General features: G+C 50.0%; 1 protein-coding gene across 3 annotated transcripts in view; it reads right to left on the minus strand.

Moving 5' to 3' along the window:
* dclk1a (doublecortin-like kinase 1a) overlaps nt 1–18344 on the minus strand; it is a 64774-nt gene that overhangs the window by 22322 nt on the left and 24108 nt on the right. For all 3 annotated transcript variants that reach the window (XM_048984428.1, XM_048984426.1, XM_048984431.1), the window contains exons 4-5: nt 18024–18123; nt 13213–13329 (exon numbers count right to left, since the gene is read on the minus strand). In XM_048984428.1, the coding sequence (XP_048840385.1) occupies nt 13213–13329; nt 18024–18123 (217 nt within the window). The remainder of the gene's footprint in view (nt 1–13212; nt 13330–18023; nt 18124–18344) is intronic.

Here is an 18344-nt window from a genome sequence, read left to right on the forward strand (position 1 = left end):
GCCTGCTGCAGCTCCCGGGCCGGCGCCCCCTCTGCAGCAACCTGCAGCTCCCGGGCCGACGCCCCCACTGCAGCAACCTGCAGCTCCCGGGCCGGCGCCCCCTTTGCAGCCAGCTCCTGTTCCTGACCGCGCTGCAGCTCCCGGGCAGGCGCCCCCTCTGCAGCCGCCTGCTGCAGCTCCCGGGCAGGCGCCCCCACTGCAGCCGCCTGCTGCAGCTCCCGGGCGGGCGCTCCCACTGCAGCCAGCTCCTGTTCCTGACCGTGCTCCTGTTCCTGACCGTGCTCCTGTTCCTGCCCGTGCTCCTGTTCCTGCAGAGGCGCCCCCTCTGCAGCCGCCTGCTGCAGCTCCCGGGCGGGCGCCCCCACTGCAGCCACCTGCTGCAGCTCCCGGGCGGGCGCTCCCACTGCAGCCAGCTCCTGTTCCTGACCGTGCTCCTGTTCCTGCAGAGGCGCCCCCTCTGCAGCCGCCTGCTGCAGCTCCCGGGCAGGCGCCCCCACTGCAGCAACCTGCAGCTCTCGGGCAGGCGCCCCCACTGCAGCCAGCTCAAGTTCCTGACCACACTCCAGTTCCTGCAATGGCGCCCCCTCTGCAGCAACCTGCTGCAGCTCCCGGGCAGGCGCCCCCACTGCAGCAACCTGCTGCAGCTCCCGGGCAGGCGCCCCCACTGCAGCAACCTGCTGCAGCTCCCGGGCAGGCGCCCCCACTGCAGCAACCTGCTGCAGCTCCCGGGCAGGCGCCCCCACTGCAGCCAGTTCCAGTTCCTGACCGCGCTCCAGTTCCCGGGCAGGCGCCCCCACTGCAGCCGCCTGCTGCAGCTCCCGGGCAGGCGCCCCCACTGCAGCCGCCTGCTGCAGCTCCCGGGCAGGCGCCCCCACTGCAGCCGCCTGCTGCAGCTCCCGGGCAGGCGCCCCCACTGCAGCCGCCTGGCCCCGCTCCTGTCCCTGGCCCCGCTCCTGTCCCTGGCCCCGCTCCTGTGACCCCTGGACCCTCACCCCGGCGACATCGACCCCGACCGGGGGTCGGTATGTCTGTGTCCCGCAGGGGGAGGGGGCACAGACGTCGGACTGGGGTCCCTCCCGCCCTGCCCCCTGGCTCGCCCTGCCTCGCCTGCGCTGGGGCTCGGTTGGCGCCTGCGGGTCCTGGCCCTCCGGGTCGGCTGTCGCCTGCGGGTCCCCCTCCGATGCCTCGTCGCCCTGCCTCGCTCCCCCCTCCGGTGCCTGGTCGGTCGCCGGGGGGCTCCCCGACGGCGGCTCCTCGGTTGCCTGCGGGGCCCCTACCTCCGGCCCTCCACCGGACGTCGCCGCCTGCTGCGGCTCCCCCCTCCTCCGGGCCTTCGCCGTGGGCCCCTCCTGCTCCCTCGTCCCCTTCCCCGGTGCTCCCTCCTGCTTCCTCCCTGGCCCCTCCGCGGGTCCCTCGCCCTGCCTCCTCTGCCCCTCCGTGGTCCCCTCCGGCTCCGGCCTCCCGGCCGCCTGCGGCCCCTCCGGCTGCCTCCCGTCGCCCGCTGGGGCTCCCATGGGCTCCCCTTGGTTCCCCCGCCTTCTCTCCCTTCTCTCCTGCCCTGGTCCCTCCATTTGCTTCCCCTTTCTTGGTCCCGCCTGTCTCTGCTCCCCCTCGCTTTGTTCCTCCCGTCTCTGCTCCTCGTCCTCCTGTGTTCCCTCCGTTCACTCCTGGCCCTTGTGTCCCGCCTGTGCCCTCTGTATCGCCCTTTCCTGTCTGTCTCTCTGCTTTCCCGACCCTCTGTCAGGTTTTGTCCTTTGTCTTGTCCCTGGCTGTGTTTTGTGCCTCGGTCCTGTTTCCTGTCTCTCGTTGATGGTTCTGTTTTTTTTTTGCTCCAGGTCCCGGTTCCCGTGTCCCGTCTGTCGCCTCCTCCCTGGCGCGCCCGGTGAAGCGCGCCTTTGGGGGGGGGTTCTGTCATGCCCTGCTCGTCGGCTCCTCCTGTGTGCCACACCCCCTGCCTACCCACGTGTGTTTCCCGGATTGTACCCAGCTGTGTCCGTTTGCTTTCAATCAGTCTTGTGCATTTAAGTCCTGGTCTCCCCAGTTTTCCTTGTCTGTCATTGATGTCAGTCGATGTTCGTGCCCTCGTCTGTGCGAATAAACCCCCGTTCTCCCGTATACTGTTGCCAGCCTGCTCCTTCCGCACGATCGCCGCTTTCTGCTCGCGATCGTTGCCGTCATCCGTGACAATCACAGACAACTTCACATAAAACCTCAATGGCCAGTAATAACGTGGATCTGACCTACGTTCACAAACCAACAGAATGACCTCGTACTAGATGACTGTGCTGATTGGCCAAATTATATCAAGTGTCTCTATCACAGGGTCTCTTTCATGCATGATGTATTTGAAAAACAATTCAATGTGAGCTATCAGCATGCCGGATGAGAAGCTTTTGTCAGGCTACCGTAGACACTTCTGGGGGTTATATGTTCAACCACTGTGGAAGGAAGCATCCAACATAATTTTATTACCTACAATAAAGTTTAACTCAGGATTTAATGATCATTTTGAAAACAGTGTCTTTACTGCAACATTGTGTTTTAAATGGTGCTAACAGATAAGTCCTTATGCTTGCTGTAGTCCGGATTGTCATGCCCCGATCGTGCCGATCCTCGTGTGCCACGCCCCCTCATCGACCCCGTGTGGAATCCCCGTGTTACCAGCTGTTTCTAATTGCGTTAATCATTGTTACGTACATAAGTAGGTTTCTGTGGGTCTTTCCCCAGTCCGGTCATTAATGTCTTACCGTCCGATTGATTGAAGATCGCTCTACCCTACACCATATGCTATGGAAGACTTCTGAACACAGAGTTTCAGAGCTTAGCTGTTGAGTGAGAAGCACCACATGACTCACCAAGCTGTGTGACCCAAACTAACACATGGTGTCCGGGGGGTTGGGGGTGGGTGGTGTTGCCACCAAACATGCTACAAGCTATTTTTTCAGAAGACAGGTTAGAGTCACTGGGACACGCTGAGCGGAAACCATCACCAAGTGGAACCGGACGGCCTGAATAACGATCAGTCCGGCTTAGGTCTGTGTAGTGGGCATCTTGGACAGGAACAGTCCGAGAGAGATTTATGGAGGAACTAGTCACACTTCCTATTTCATCAGTACCAGAAGTGAGATCCAAACCCAGCATATTATCTTCTGGCCAAAGCAAAGTGCTTCTGGATTCATGTGACAAACACCCTTATTAATCTATAGCACAGTAGGTCTTAGGCAGTCAAAAGAAACATTTAAAGCTATTTATCTGGGTAGTAAGTGTATATGGACGGAGTGCTGACTCTGAGGCTAGAGATCTGTACCAACAACAGGAAGGTTACTGGTTCAAATCCTGTGAATGCCTGGAGTGATTCTACTCCGTTGGGTCCTTGAGCAAAGGCCCTTAACCTGCAATTGCTTCATCCTGGATATGATGTTAATTTACATCCAGCCCTATAAGGAGGTCCTCCACCTTACAAGGAAAAACTCGGGGGTTGGTTCAGAATGTGAGAAAAACTTATACATGTCCATTCAGACTAGTGCTGAGGTATCACCCGCCACACGGCTGCACTCAGGTTCTCATCCCTGAGGTGGTTTGTCGTGTGATGGGTGCAGCAACACACTGTAATCAGTGCATGTTCCTTACACACTGTAATCAGTGCATACTCCTTACCTCTCTCTAAGTGTATACATGCTCAGAACAAAATACAATTTAACATTAGAATATATGCAAATGAACAGTAACACAATAAAAACTAATATCTAGTTGGATGGCTAAACACCGCTTCAGTTCCCTAACCTCAGCCATTCCATGTATTTATTAAATTTCACCACCAGCTCAATTAATTAATTAATTAATTAATTAGATGAGTCACATAATTCACTGAGGCACTGATTAACCAAACAGAGTGTGCTGGTGATCGAGTCAAAAAAATACTTGGGTGTATTGGATTGCTGCTGCAAATACTGGGAGAGCTTTTGAAAAGGTTACGCTATCACACTGACAGGCATAATATCATAGTTTTACACCAACACAAAGATAAATTCAACATAATTTTCTTTGACTGCCAAAGAGTTGCACAGTAATGTAAAGAAACCTAGAAAAAACATGCCTTTGCTGTCCCTTTGAAAGCATGGATCACATTACAACAGCAGTAAACTTGGGCAGGCTTCAACGCTAAAATGCTAGGAACTGATAGTTCAGTAATTTATGCTGAGCATCAAGGCACTTAGTCTCATCCCGTGCTCTGCCATTCACTAACCCATCAGCAGTGTTGGCACTTTGTACTGAAGGGAAGAAAGAACAATGCCTTTCTACCTTTATACCAGTGTGGCTTGTTCAGTTCTGGAACTTTTGCCCTTTTCCATCTGGCTCCACTACATAACATTCAAAGCAGTGGAGTGTGTCCTGGCGCATTTACATTTATTTATCGAGCAGGCGCTTAGGGTCGAGTGAGGCTGATAATACATCACAAGCATAACTCCCTTCAAACAGACCCCACAACGGCAGAGTGGGATCTTCCTGTCCAGTTACTCGCTCCGTGCCCCTCCAAGCTCGGTTTAGGGCTGAACGCAGCGCACATGCGCATCCCTCAGCTCTGCCCGGCCGGATAAATGATGACTCACACAGTGCACTTTACTCCGGACATCCAAACCTGCCCCCATCCGCTGCGGTTCTGCCAGCTGCTCTTTCCTGCCGTTCCTTCTCCCACCACTGGAGTATCACAGAAGTGGCTGCACAATCACACCTCTCCCGTCTACTCCCTGACCACCCCCAGGAAGGCGGGTGCACAGGTCACTCGCTCTATGACGCTTACCCCCCTCATCCCCTCCTTTACACTGAAATGGATAAAATGTATCATGTGAGATTTCATTAACAGCAAAGCCCAACATCAGCATGGGGAATGATAGGGTCCCTGTGAGTGTTTTAAATACTGAGCACAGAAACAGTCTTTATTACTCCCCCTGTCAAAGGTAGATAAGAATCAGAAGAATGGCGTTCTGGGCAGGATAGACTAGACTTTAGAGCTACTCTAATGCCTATTTAACTCCTTTACTGGAATATCGATCCTCTTCTCCCAGTTAATGCTCACCGCCTTTTGTTGTTAAAAGCATGTTGTATATTAAACAAAAGAGATGGAACCTGTAGAATTCACTCCCCTTTCAAAGAAATGAATATGGTTGGGTTATTTTTATATGCAGGAATGTGCTACTGCTGCTCTGTGGATTAATCTTTTTCTGGCTTTTTCCAATAGCATGAACGCGACTGGATTCCGTCACTCGCTGCAGATATGCGGATTAAATCGGCTTGTGTCACCGCTTTAAAATTAGCAGGCAGCGCCGCACTCCACGCGTGGGGGCGTGTGGACGCCTCAAACCGCAGCTGCCTTAAAAATAATAACAATAATAATGAAGAAGTCACACCTGGGTCTGTATTACGTAAAAGGTGAGTCTGTGTGATGGACAGTGACGCCCCAGCATACGCCGATACGGGGGGGGGGGGGGGGGGGGGGGGGGGGGGTGTGTTAACTGCACCTCCCAAAGCCCTCGCATATATACTCTGTGTGACTGGGAGGACTTAGGTGGTACACAGCACTGCAATCACTCATTCATCTCCTCCCAAGTGGAGGTGGACAAACAGGCTACGTCAAATGCAGAGAAAGAGGGGAGTCAACCCAGGAGATGGGACCAGCCTCCCTCCTCGCTCTCCCCCGCCCCCTTCCTCACATTCAGCAGTGTGCTACTTATGGTGTTTCATCAAAATATTCAATTCCCCAACCAGGACAGCTGCTACTAAGATTTGACTGGGAGCATTTAAGAATCCTTTTACTGCCTTGAATACACCGCCTACTTATTACTTACCTCTGCTGACTATGCAGCAGCGCCTCCAGCTTCACAACCCTGGTTACACTACACACCGTCCACTAAACTCACTGCGCACTACAAGCTGCCCGCTGACATCACTTCCTGGATTACACGAGGACACATCACTGCACCTACATCTCACTGCCGACATACTCTCCTCAGATTACACACTCTCCTGATTATACTACACAGTGCCCTCTAACATCACTGCACTGACATCTCACTGCCCATTAACTTCTCTGCTGACACACTTTCCTCAAACTACACACTGTCCTGGTTATACTACACACCGTCTCTTATATCACTACACTGACATCTAACTGCCCTTTAATTCACTGCTGACACACCGCCCTCTAATTGCACACTGTCGTATACTATACAGTGACATACTACACAGTTACCTCTAACATCACTACTGACACACTCTAACTACACATAGCTTCCAGCTTCACTGTTATAATTGCATCCATGTTCAATTAACTGCAAACTGTTGGCACAATTTACCACCTTAATAGCATGATAACGTCAATCTTCTATCATTGACTAAACACTACTCAGTCACCACAGCTCTGACACCTGTATTGTACAGTATAAAAAGTCACCTTTGCTTTACCAGTGGTGCAGCATGTTTAACTGCGCTACACTGGGGCCAAGATTCTCCTAAGAAAGTGTCAATGAAAAGACAAATAAAACGGGGGTACATGTCTGACTACGCTAATATGGTACAGGACAGCTGGTACATGACAGCAGCAGCTCCAAAGAGGTATAACATTTTTAAAAAAGCTGTGCACTGCACAAAGCGAAGTCTCCCTGTACCCACAGCAGGACAATAAAAGCCATAACTTGTCTTTTCATAACTCTTTTAGCCAGCATGACCTGTGAACTAGACCTTGCTCCGTTGAATATGTGGTTGAATAAAGCGATTCTGAAAAGCAGCATTGCGCAGATTCTTTCAGCCAATGTAAGCACATATGTAATGTCCCTTTTCTACATGTCGCTCGGTAATTCCGCATTTTTGGGTGAAGTACCTTTCTGAAGGATGTAAACAGGTCTCCTGTGGTGAATGTTTGCTCTCCAGACTCCTGCCTTCATATTTCTGAGTCATTGGTCTCTCCATCCTTTACAATTAGGTCAGCCTGCTACACTTATTTCACTGAAAACACCCTGCTTCGTCCTGCAAAGGCTACTTAGAAATAAATCATCGATTTCCTGTTTAGTGTTTTGCTTGGACTACATGGTAAGAGTAGCCCTGTGGTCCTACAATCATTCCGTGTATTAAAAAGGGGGCTGGGCTAAGGAGCTAAATGGTGAATCACAGGTTTTCATTCGGGGATCCACTGGAAGGTGTCATTAGGCCAGTACACAGTGTGCTTGCCTAGCGACTGCAGACTCACACTGGCTGCTTAATCACATTCTGAAGCTCTATTCAGCTAAAGCCCCAGAGTGACACATGTGCAATAAACTGCGCGGTTCAACAAAACAACATGAATGGTATCTATACTAATCACAGTGCGTTTGATCCTGAGATGCCGTGAGCCTCTGATGGCTATGAGGCCAGCTTGGTGGCCGTGAGTTCAGTGCTGCGGATCCGATGAAGGACTGTGGTAGCTCTAGGAGGCTTATTCGGGGATTGGCGGGTGATAGAATAAAGGGGATCACAAAACGGTTTTGCAAACGCTATAGAATCTACAGGGTGAAACAAGGCAGCTGGGCTACAGGGGCCGAGGGACCCCTCCGAGGACACCCCCAGGGTATAGTGGATACCCTGAAGGTGCAGAAGCAAAACTGTGTTCACAGTCAGATGACAGTGACTGGGAAAGTGAGACAGATGTTATTATTACCCCCCCTGTCAATTTAGAAAGACATTTTATATCGAAAAAATGTTCATTTCATAACGTCAGGCATGTGACATCACATGGTATTTTAATTACCAAAGGGGATTGCATCTGTTACTGTATCACACCATGTGGCCAAAAGTATGTGGACACCAGCTTGTCCAACATGTCATTCTGAAAACAAGGGTATGAATTTGAAGTTGGTCGGCCCATTGTTGCTGTAATCGTTATTATGTAGGCTCTACTCCTTCTATGAGATGTTGGAACGTTCCTGGGGGGGATTTGCTGCCATTCAGGTTGGGTACTGATGTTGGGTGATCAGGTCCCTTTCTGTGAGCTTGTGTGGCCGACGGCTTTACTGCTGAACTTGCCCCCAGATGGTTTGACCTTCGCAATCACCTCACTTGCCCAGGGAAGCTCTAACAGAGCAGAATTGTGGCAAACTGACTCGTTGGAAAGATGGCATCCCATGATGGTGCCAAGTGGAAGGTTACTAACCTCTCCTGTACAACCACCCGTTCTGCTGCCGATGTTTGTGCTTAATGAAACACCTGTGTCAGCAATGCTTGTGGCTTAATTAGGCAATTCCTCAAATTAATTAGGTTGTCCGCATACTATTTTTCTTTAGAATTTAGTGATTAATTGTCATTGTTAACACACCACAGAAAACGAAATGTCTTCTCTGCATTTAACCCATATGTGCCAATGTGACATAACAGGGGCAGCTAATTCAGCACCCGGGGAGCAGTACCTTACTCAGGGTACCTCAGTGATGCCTTGCTGGTCAGGGATTCAAACCTGCAATCTTTCGATTACAAGTACACTTCCCTAACCATTAGGCCACCACTGCCCACAATGGCTGTCACCAGGCCTGAAATAGTCCCAGACACAAACTCATCTCTAAAGGCCTGTGTTCAGTCCTTACAGTAAGTTATTGCATCCCCATAATCAGTAAGCTCCGGACAGCCTCTTTCTGCTTATGCACACATTCCCTCGGCTTACTGGCCACACCCTGACGTTAGCCTCCCCTGTCACAAAGCCCTGTCTTCGTTGTGACTCGTTTGATCATCTCTCCAAAGTCAGCTCTTCCCTAGAGAGCCCTGGTCTGGATTATGTGAAAGACAAGGTGACCTGATCCGGCCCGGGGTCACCTCGACCGCAGCACGTCATTCACCTGCTTCTAGGTTCTAGAGAACCTGCACTGCTCGCCAAGGAGGCTCTACTGCCGAGCGTGGCATCAGCGTGTGAGCAACTCGAACCTCGTGAGCCCAACACAGTGAAGTGCCGGGCTACATTTCTGCAGTGCTGCATAAAAGCACTCCGTGTACCATGTAAGTTTGAGATGTGTGGGGACAAGGACATGGACCTTTTAGCCAGCCTGGGGATGGGGAGGGTTGAGTGTAGCCAAGAATTGCGCTCAGAAAATGCTGGAAGCCTACTCATCTGCTGACCCGGACCAACCACTGCTGGCAGAACATTGTTCGGCCTCACTCAGGGACAGATGCAGGATACAGGACATTCCATCCTTGATCACGCATCCGGACTACGCATTTGGAAGAGCTTTAACGAGCAGCTTGACCATGGTGAACAGTGGCTCTGATCTGTTAGATCTCTCTGGAACCTGGACCAGCTCATTAGGAGGACATCGGGGGGGGGGAGGGGAAGCTATGTATGTTCCGCTGATTCCCTAGCAGCGGTTTCCCTGGCAGCGGATCACCCTGCAGGGCTGCCATCACAAGGTCCATGTGCAACACTTCTCTAACAGTTCCAGAACATTTCCCGCCGACAGGAGCTAGCATGGTTGGGGGTAGCTGGGGGGGGATGCTGGTACCCTTCTGCACAGAGATCCCCGATGCCCCATGAGCATAATGTTCCCAGACGCAGAGGACAGCAACCTGCTGGCAGACAGCGTTACATAAAGCTGAAACTTCTCTAATGGCGGGGGGGGGGGGGGGGGGACTGTATTTTCGCTCCATGTAAAATTTGCTCTTCAAGTAGTGCAGGGAGTGGTGGGGGGGATAAAAAAGGACAGAGTGACTACCACGGCTTAAGCTTCTGTGCAGCTGTAACTGCAATTTAAGCCCTGTATATATATAATATTATATACACCTAGATATATACATAAACTCCGTGACTTATAGTGAGCTTGTTCTGGCAAACAAGCCATAAGTGAAGCATTATACAATGCTGAAGTACTGCATTAAAAACAGACTTTCTTTTTCTTGGCATTTTTTTTACGCGACGGCATAGTATCAACTGAAACATAACGAAGCAGAAATAGGCGACATGTACACTTCTGTTTGCATACATACGCCGACACCCAAATACTGAGCGACGCAGCGAGAGCAGCCAGGCACCACATCTCCTGGTGCCACAGCACAAACAGCCACGTTATAAGTGCCATCAACCTTTATTATTCTACAATTATTTATTAAGGTTACAATAAGGGTTAACGGCATGATGGTCGTAAGTACCATCAACTCTAAGTTGCATATATCACAAGTCAAGGGCAGTGTTTCCCCTACCATTATATTAGGGGGCGCCCCGCCCCCACCTTGAAGGTGAAGTTAATTTTATTTAATTTTCTATATAGCGCCAGATCCCGGCAGCTTGTCATTTTTGTCTCTACACGGTCGCGCGTTCAGTTCTCCTCCCCTCTCTGTATCGCACATGGCGGAGCACACACAGGTGAGCACACTCCCACCAGCGGACAGAGAGCGCGTTGGAGTCGCGTCAACCACCTGAAAAGCAGACGAAAATACCTGCGTTTTTTTTGACTGCTGTCATTAAAAGATACACATGAACACCATGAATCCTGTGAGTGCCCCTCCCCCCAAAAGCTGTAAACCTAGGGGAAACACTGAAGGAGTGTGTGTGTGTGTGTGTGTGTGTGTGTGTGTGTGTGTATATATATATATATATTTGTAGCTCTATTTTCTGTAATTTATTATTTTACTTTATTTATGCATATTACATTCTAAATTCAACACCTATGACTTAAGAATGTCTATAATTCTGCTTATTAATCTACTTCCTGCCCTCCTCTGATTTGTATTCCTTATAACAACCAGCACGATGAGGCCAGCAGTCAGGTCAAACCACATAACAGCAAACCGTGAGCTGTACACGGCCAGTGGATAAGGAATGGCCCTCGTGTGCTGCTCGCCCATCACCCACTGAGCGTAGACGCATCCGAAGCTCCGTGCGCATCCGAATACCAATGCGGTCCAAAAAGCACCCATCCCTGAGATCCGCTATGATCCGCATTCCGGCAGACAGGAAGTCAGTGCCATACATGGGCATCAGCATCAACGCTTGCCTCGCCTGGCTCCAGTTTCCTTGGCAACCACAAGGTACTTTTTCCTCCTCTTGCAGCAGTCATCTCATCTAAATTTCGCGCAGAGTCGCCGGGGACAGTGATTCCGTCACAAGCCCTCCTCCTCTTTACATCTCCGTCTGTAAGTTTCCGCCGTAGTTTTGAACACTTCGTCTGGCCTCGGATGACAAACACGTGTGCAGAAAACAAAACATACTTAGGATGCAAAACATAGCAGCCACACTAGACTGCCTGGTAAATGAGAGTGGTGATGCACAGAGGGACTCACGAGGCGAGACAGGCCCATGAGGTATTTGTAGCCATCAGTAATTCCTCACCGAATAAAAACTCGTATCGCTAAATGTGGTCCAGGCACACAGACATGTCCAAACCCAACAGATCACTGCTGATCAACTCCAAGGTCTCTCTGAAGACCAGGCTGCTTGCGAGAACATTTCTAGATTTTGCAATTTAACTTACTGCAGCACATACAAGCCAGACAGACCTCTCCCTCCTTGCAGGATGTATACAATAAACATCCACATTTCCCGCAGAAACAACAGCATCTCCAGCAAGGTGACCGTGAAGGTTGCTGTGGAGGGGGCTGGATATAGAGAGCACTGTCAGATGAAATAAAATAAGGAGGGTTAGGGAATGTAAGACAGCTGAGCTGCTGAGTCCTCGCTGAAGTAAGCAGAACACGGAAGAGACATTGTGTTCCCTGCCTGCCTTCGTCAGCCGCAAAATCCTCGGGCTCCTTGTGTCGTCCACAGTCAGCCCCCTTCAGGGGGAGGGGGTAAGCTGCCCCACTTGGACTTCAACAACCTACACCCTCCACCCCCTCTCTTCCTGTGGTCTTCTCTCACCCCCCCCAAACCCCAACAAGCTCTCTGCTTCTGAGGCGTCCACACTTCAACAAATGTGCTCAGGTTCCGCTGGCTGGCTGAGCCAATGTAAATGCTAATTACGCTTTTTGTCGCACCGTCTTCTTGCCAAACCACATGCATTGTGAGACCCCCCCGCCCCCCCCCACCTGTGTGAGTCCAGCACACGCTTTGTATACCTGGAGTGTGTCTCTCACACATACAGAGCAACAAACACACACATACAGGCATAAGAAGGAGTTTATTTGGATTTTTTTACTGTTTATATGAAGAATGCCCTTTGTTATAAGGAGAAAGAGTGATCGACTCTTAAAACCGGCACATAGCTGTAAACAAGGAAACTTTACTTATTTGCGCTTGCATTAAGACCGGCTTTCAACTGAAAGAACTTTCAGACATACAAACGAAGAGGACTGTAAGTCCAAGTTGCGTTCGTTGGGCTCCAGTTTTCTGTCCGTAACATCATTTTTTTTTTTCCTGCGTGCCAATTCCATCAAGTACGACTTCTGGCCGCTACTCCCGCCACGCAGCAGCGCAGCGTGCGTACTCACAGCATCCTAGTTCTTTGTACTCAAGTATACCCTTAAAATGATGATGAATAGCGGCTTACGAACATTTCAAGTTACGAACGGCCGTTTGGAACGTATCTTGTTCGTAAGTAGAGGAGCATCTGAATGAGGAAAATTGTACATTGCAAACTTTCAGATACACAGTTTATTGCAGTCCCACACACTCAGCGGCCACTATATTAGGTATTTCCAACTAGTACCAGTAAGGATCCACTTCTACCTCCAGAAACTGCAAGCTAAATGTTCAGCGAACTATTCCCGCACATCACTGTTGTACCGCGCTCTTATTCTTGCACTTGCGTCCTTCCCATTAGCTCTAACAAGGCAGGCCACTCTCCCCTGACCTCTCTCATTAACAAGTTGTTTTCGCCCACAGGACTGTCACTGACTGTATGTTTTTTGTTTATTGCACCACTCTTCGTAAACTCTAGACACTGCAGCAGTTGAAAATTCCAGGGAGGTGGCTGTTTCTGAGATGCCGGGATCACAAAGTGTGACATCAAGAAGCAACAATAAAAATCACTTGGATCATGCACCCCAGCCATTGTGACGCTTAGCCAAACAGTGACTGAACCACTTGACCCTGCCTGTATGTATTTAGTTGCAGCCCCATGATTCACTGCTTGGAGGAGCAGGCTCTTTGCGTTAACAAGCAGGTGCGCCTAATCAAATGGCCACCATCTGCAATACAGTAATGCAACAACAAATATGTATCCTCAACTTCACACATGCAGACATGCACCATTGAACAGCTGTTACCTGAGCCAGTGGAAGCGGGCGACTTGCCACCTCTGGCCTGGGTGGTGCCCCTGGGGCCGCTCTTGGCACGTGTAGAGGAGATCTTGCCATAAGACGTGGACTTCACTATCCGGCACTCTGCGGAAAGAGTTGGGCATGAAGTCTGAGAGCAGCCCTGGCGAGGCAGCCTAAGGAGTTGAAACACGCCCCACATTTTCATTCACATACATATTCTGCATTCATATTTCACTAACTGAACTGGTCCACTTAGCCAGAGACTCTTACATTATGCATTTCTCAGTGGATGCTACCCAAGGAGGCCAAAACACGGTATATTCAAGTTCAAATTCCTACACAGAGCTACGACAGCAGCTCCCCGGTGGGAATTAAACCTCCTGCAGTTGGTTACACATCCAGATTCTTCTTCTGGGTTGTTTAAAACTTTATTATTCCGGAGGGATCTTTCCCTTGAGTCCCTGGGGTGTTAATGAAGCCATTTAAGCAGACAGCATAATGTTACATGATCGGTCCGACGTGAGCTGCCTCAGATAAGGTCACGCGCCAGGCAGGATTTACGATTTGCGTGGGATGCTGATCTGATCCACGTGACCTGAGGATGAGGGGACGGAATGGGATCAAACTGGGGAACAAACACAGAATATAGCGGTATTTGCTCTGACATGAGAGAAACCAGTAGGAAAACCAAAATGGGAGGCGAGTCTATAAATGGGTCATACCAGCTGGGTGCATGTGGGCTGTCGCCATTTAAAACAGGATATCATCAGTCATTGGTGATTGGCCGTATGCAAGTGAAGGGGCATAGCCTCTTCCCAGGTCACTTAGGCAAAGAGTTCCCAACCTCCGATCTGCGCATCGATACTGGTCTATGCCCAGTATTCCAAAGGGCCATGGATTGCTGAGGGCATCTCCTCCAGCAACACATAATTTAATGACCCCTTATGCTTGTACATTCCAATCACATCTAGAAAAACAAGTCGGCAAGTTTCACTGACCTGAGGACACCAAAAGGTTGGGAAACCCTAACCTAGACCGACCCTCTATAAACAATCCCGATAATGTATATATTGGAGACAGAATCTTATCCCTGAGATGTGGGTTTGAAAGCTCTACTGACACTCTGCCGGACAGGCCAGACCCTCGTCCATTATCACAAGAGAAATGCTGCAGGCAGCGCTAAGTTATGAAGTATGACCGATGGATGCTAGGAAGAAGATGTGGGCAAAGCAACAGCCCTATGTATGGTGCACTATCATTACACCCCACTATGGGTGGTTACTTTACACACTGCGTTGAGTGAATGCAGCAGGTCCAACTTCTGTTGGGTCACCTCAGGGTCGCGGACCAACCTCGCACGACAGATTACACCGAGCAGGCTTGGGTTCCTGGCCGTTGCATGACGGCCCGGCGCATGATGTAACATGGGAGCAATGCTGCTTCTCACGAGAGACCCTGCGCCTCAGATTTAATAGGAACGACAAGTCCCATCAGCTAGCCGCCACTCTCCTGACGGTGCGCGAATCAAAGCAGCTTTATGCCCCCCAACACTGCACGGTGTTCAGAAAATGAGCTCCTTGTCCCTCCTCCGGGGCTGTGTTACCACACGGAGAATGTTATCGCTCGCTACTCAAGCACACTGCACCGCAAAGAAAAAATAAAACACCGTAACATCTATTTGAAAGAACTCTAGAAATGTGAAACATATCACACAGCTGCTGCCTTGTGCGAAAAAACCTGATGCAAAAAAAAAAAATTTAAGGTTGAGAGACTTCTAATGGATTTTTTTTTTCTTTCATGAGCAAGGCAATTTCAGCGCTAACATTGCACGAGCGTCACCAAAAGCAATTCCAATCCTCTCTCGACGCTTGGGACTACCCATGCAGAAGGGAATGAACCTCCCTCCTGAACGCTTCAAGATGCCACTAAAGTTCACTGATTAATTATGCTTAATTGTGCTTAATTACTGTATTCCCCTCTCCCATGGAGCAAACTCATGCTAGCAGTTGCTTTTGCCTCCGGTGAAGAGGACATTACAAAAAAGTTTCAGAACATGTTAATTTCTTTTCTTACACTGTCATCACTTTAGACAACCAAGTAATCAAATTAAATACTGTTCATTACTAATATGTTTAAAAGCCAGCATCACTGACTGCTAATTGGGGGATATTTTGTATGTGTACATGGTTCTTCAATGGGCAACCAAGAAAAGAATCCATTTTTCCTCCTCAGTGTGAGTGTTCTTAGTGACATTAAGCAGCATCTTTAACTGTCTAACAGACAGAGGTGATGATTGTCAGCTGGTTACTCTTTTGGAGAGTCATTTCCATTTCAGCCTGTAGCCATAACATCCTGCCAGCAGGAAAGGAAAAAGCGGGAGCGAAGGATCATTCAGCTTGCACACACGCTCCTGGCATTCCGGCGATAAAACCGGAAGGGGGAGGGGGTGCCAGCAGACTGTATGTGATGAATGTGCCCCGTCCGTGGGCTAATCAAAGCCTTTACGACCTGCTCCGGTCTCACACCCTTTCCCCCCGTTGCCCTCTTGGCCCTTCATGTCGCGCTCTCTGTACCTGATCTCAGGAAACGCTGCTCTCTAGAGGGTTATGGGTGCATTTTTCAGGTTGTGACACTCACACTTGAAGGAACAGAGGTTCAAAAGGTACCCTGGTAAAGTTCTAAACACCCCTTTACTGTAAAACACCCAGCTGTGTCCCTCTTACACACAGCTGTACTGTATTTGTTGCATATAATGCACAGCCATATAGTATTCACTCCAACATACAGCTGTAGTGTACTCATTCCCTCTAACACACAGCCACACTGTATTTGTTACCTATAATGCACAGCCATATAGTACTCACTCCAACATACAGCTGTAGTGTACTCATTCCCTCTAACACACAGCCACACTGTATTTGTGCCCTACAACCGACAGCCATACACTACTCATTCCCTCTAACACACAGCCACACTGTATTTGTGCCCTACAACCGACAGCCATACACTACTCATTCCCTCTAACACATAATCCCACACTACTCTGTTCCTCTAACCTGCTACTTTGCCTCAGTTACACACAGATCTTTCTATCGTTCTGGCAGTTGTTTCTTCTTTTTTTAATTTCTCAATGGGAGAGACAAGCCCAACAGCATCCCAGGAGCATGCAGGGTAACCATGGCAACCTGGCATCTAAGCTCTGACTGAGAATCAATGGTGTTTGTGTTTCACATTTTTATTCATTTCGGGCGGAAGCTCTCATCCGAAGTGGCTTACGTGGCCGGTGTGGCTGAAGGGGCGAGTCATTCTGTTTTGATGGACAGATATGGAGGAAGATGTCCAAAAGGAGGCAGCGAGAAAATGAACACAGATGTGACCAATAAGCAGCAGCTGTGATAACCGGGTCAGCACACCCCACAGCTGGTCTAGCCACTTCAATAACACTTGCGATGCGTTCAGCACAACTGCGAAATAATCCGCAAGCTGCACGTAGACCGGAAACCGAATAATGGAGACATGAACATGAAACGGAAACTCGGGTAGTAAGAGCTTTGTTGACGAGCAAGTCCTAAAGCACGGAGCAGATCAAACAGTCTGGGCCAGCTCATTGGGGCCCGGCGGAGTCCGTGGGTAGCGGCCTCCCCACCTCGTCGGCTAACAAGAGCTCTCAGTGACGTAAATGCCGAGGGCAAAAACTTCTCAAGCGGTGGTGATGGTATTGGGGGGGGGGGGGGCTATGAGTTACGGGGGAGTGCAGACGGTGTGGGGGAATGGAGTCCTTAAGGCAGGAAGGGGAGTATGCCTCAAATCAGCGGAAGGTGCTGTACTTTTCGGATTTCTTCCTAGCCTCGAGCTTGTCAGCCAATTTACGGCATCCTTGAGCAAGGCAAATTAAGAAAAGTGCACAGCTAGCAGAAACAGCACTTGATTGGTTTCTTAATGCTTGTCTTGCGTGTCTCAGGTTCACCTGAGAAGATGAGCTGCATGCAGGCGTGCTGAAGCTCCCATTACGCCTCTCAATTACCATTCGCACAAGTACAGGTGCATTGGAATGCTTCTTCTCGCATATCCCATAGTGTTCTCAGTACACATAGATTCACTCAGCTGAGAGCGCAGCTTGGAGCAGCATGCAGGGTCAGCCATTTATCTGGTGCCCCTGGAGCATTGTTGGGGGGGGGGGAGTTAATGGTCCAACAGAGATACGACTATTCTTCCTCCTGGGGCCCAAACCGGTGACCTTCCAATCACAAGCACAGAGGTCTAACCTGCTGAGGCACACATTGCCTCCATTATCCCCTAGGTGTGTGGAGAAGCCTTAGAATGGACCATCCTGTGGCTGATAAAATAAAAGGGTTGTTTAATGGAGCTGCTGTGAACCTCACAGCCCCCCCCCCTTTCCGGTCACATGTGTACATGAAGACACCACCACTGACAAAGACATCAGTAACGTCACTGTCGCTTTGATCCAAGCTGATCAAATAGCTTCTCATTTAACAGAACCAATCAGAGGTGTCATATGGGCCAACCACCCCCGTGCTGGACCTGGCAGGGGTTTGGGCACGGCCCAGCACACCGCGGGGGCTTGATTAACGCACTGGCGGCACCTCTTGGGTCTCGGCACAGGTGGATTACATGCGTCTGACGGAAGTGAGGGGGAATGAAGAAAGATGGAGGGGCCGGCCCACGCTTAGCCGGAGCCTGGCAGGCACACAAAGGGGAATTCATTCATGCCCCTTAAAGAATGAATTAATGCAATCATTCATTCAGACTGCGAACGAGGAACACAGGGAGGAGGAGGTAAGAGAGGAGTCCCTCACCGCTGTCATCCAGCATCAGGTCATCCTGGTACCGGTACTTCTCTGCACCGCAGGCGATGAAGATGTCGTCATCGCTGAAGAAGTCCTGCAGACTTGTGACCTGTGGCCAAGACAGAGAACAAAGCTGGTCACTAGAGCCTCAGATCCCCTCCACGCTGGACCCCCTGACAGTCCACAGTGAAATTTCAGGAATACATGGAATGTATAAGCAGCCCTAGGAGAGGTTTGGGAACCAGCTATGCAATAAGATATCAGCAACTTTTAGAAGGACAGAAGAAATTCTTGTTAGTTTATATTGTTATCATTAATTTTCTGAGCAAA

The sequence above is a fragment of the Brienomyrus brachyistius genome, chromosome 18 (genome assembly GCF_023856365.1).
Source record: "Brienomyrus brachyistius isolate T26 chromosome 18, BBRACH_0.4, whole genome shotgun sequence".
Lineage (NCBI taxonomy): Eukaryota > Metazoa > Chordata > Actinopteri > Osteoglossiformes > Mormyridae > Brienomyrus > Brienomyrus brachyistius.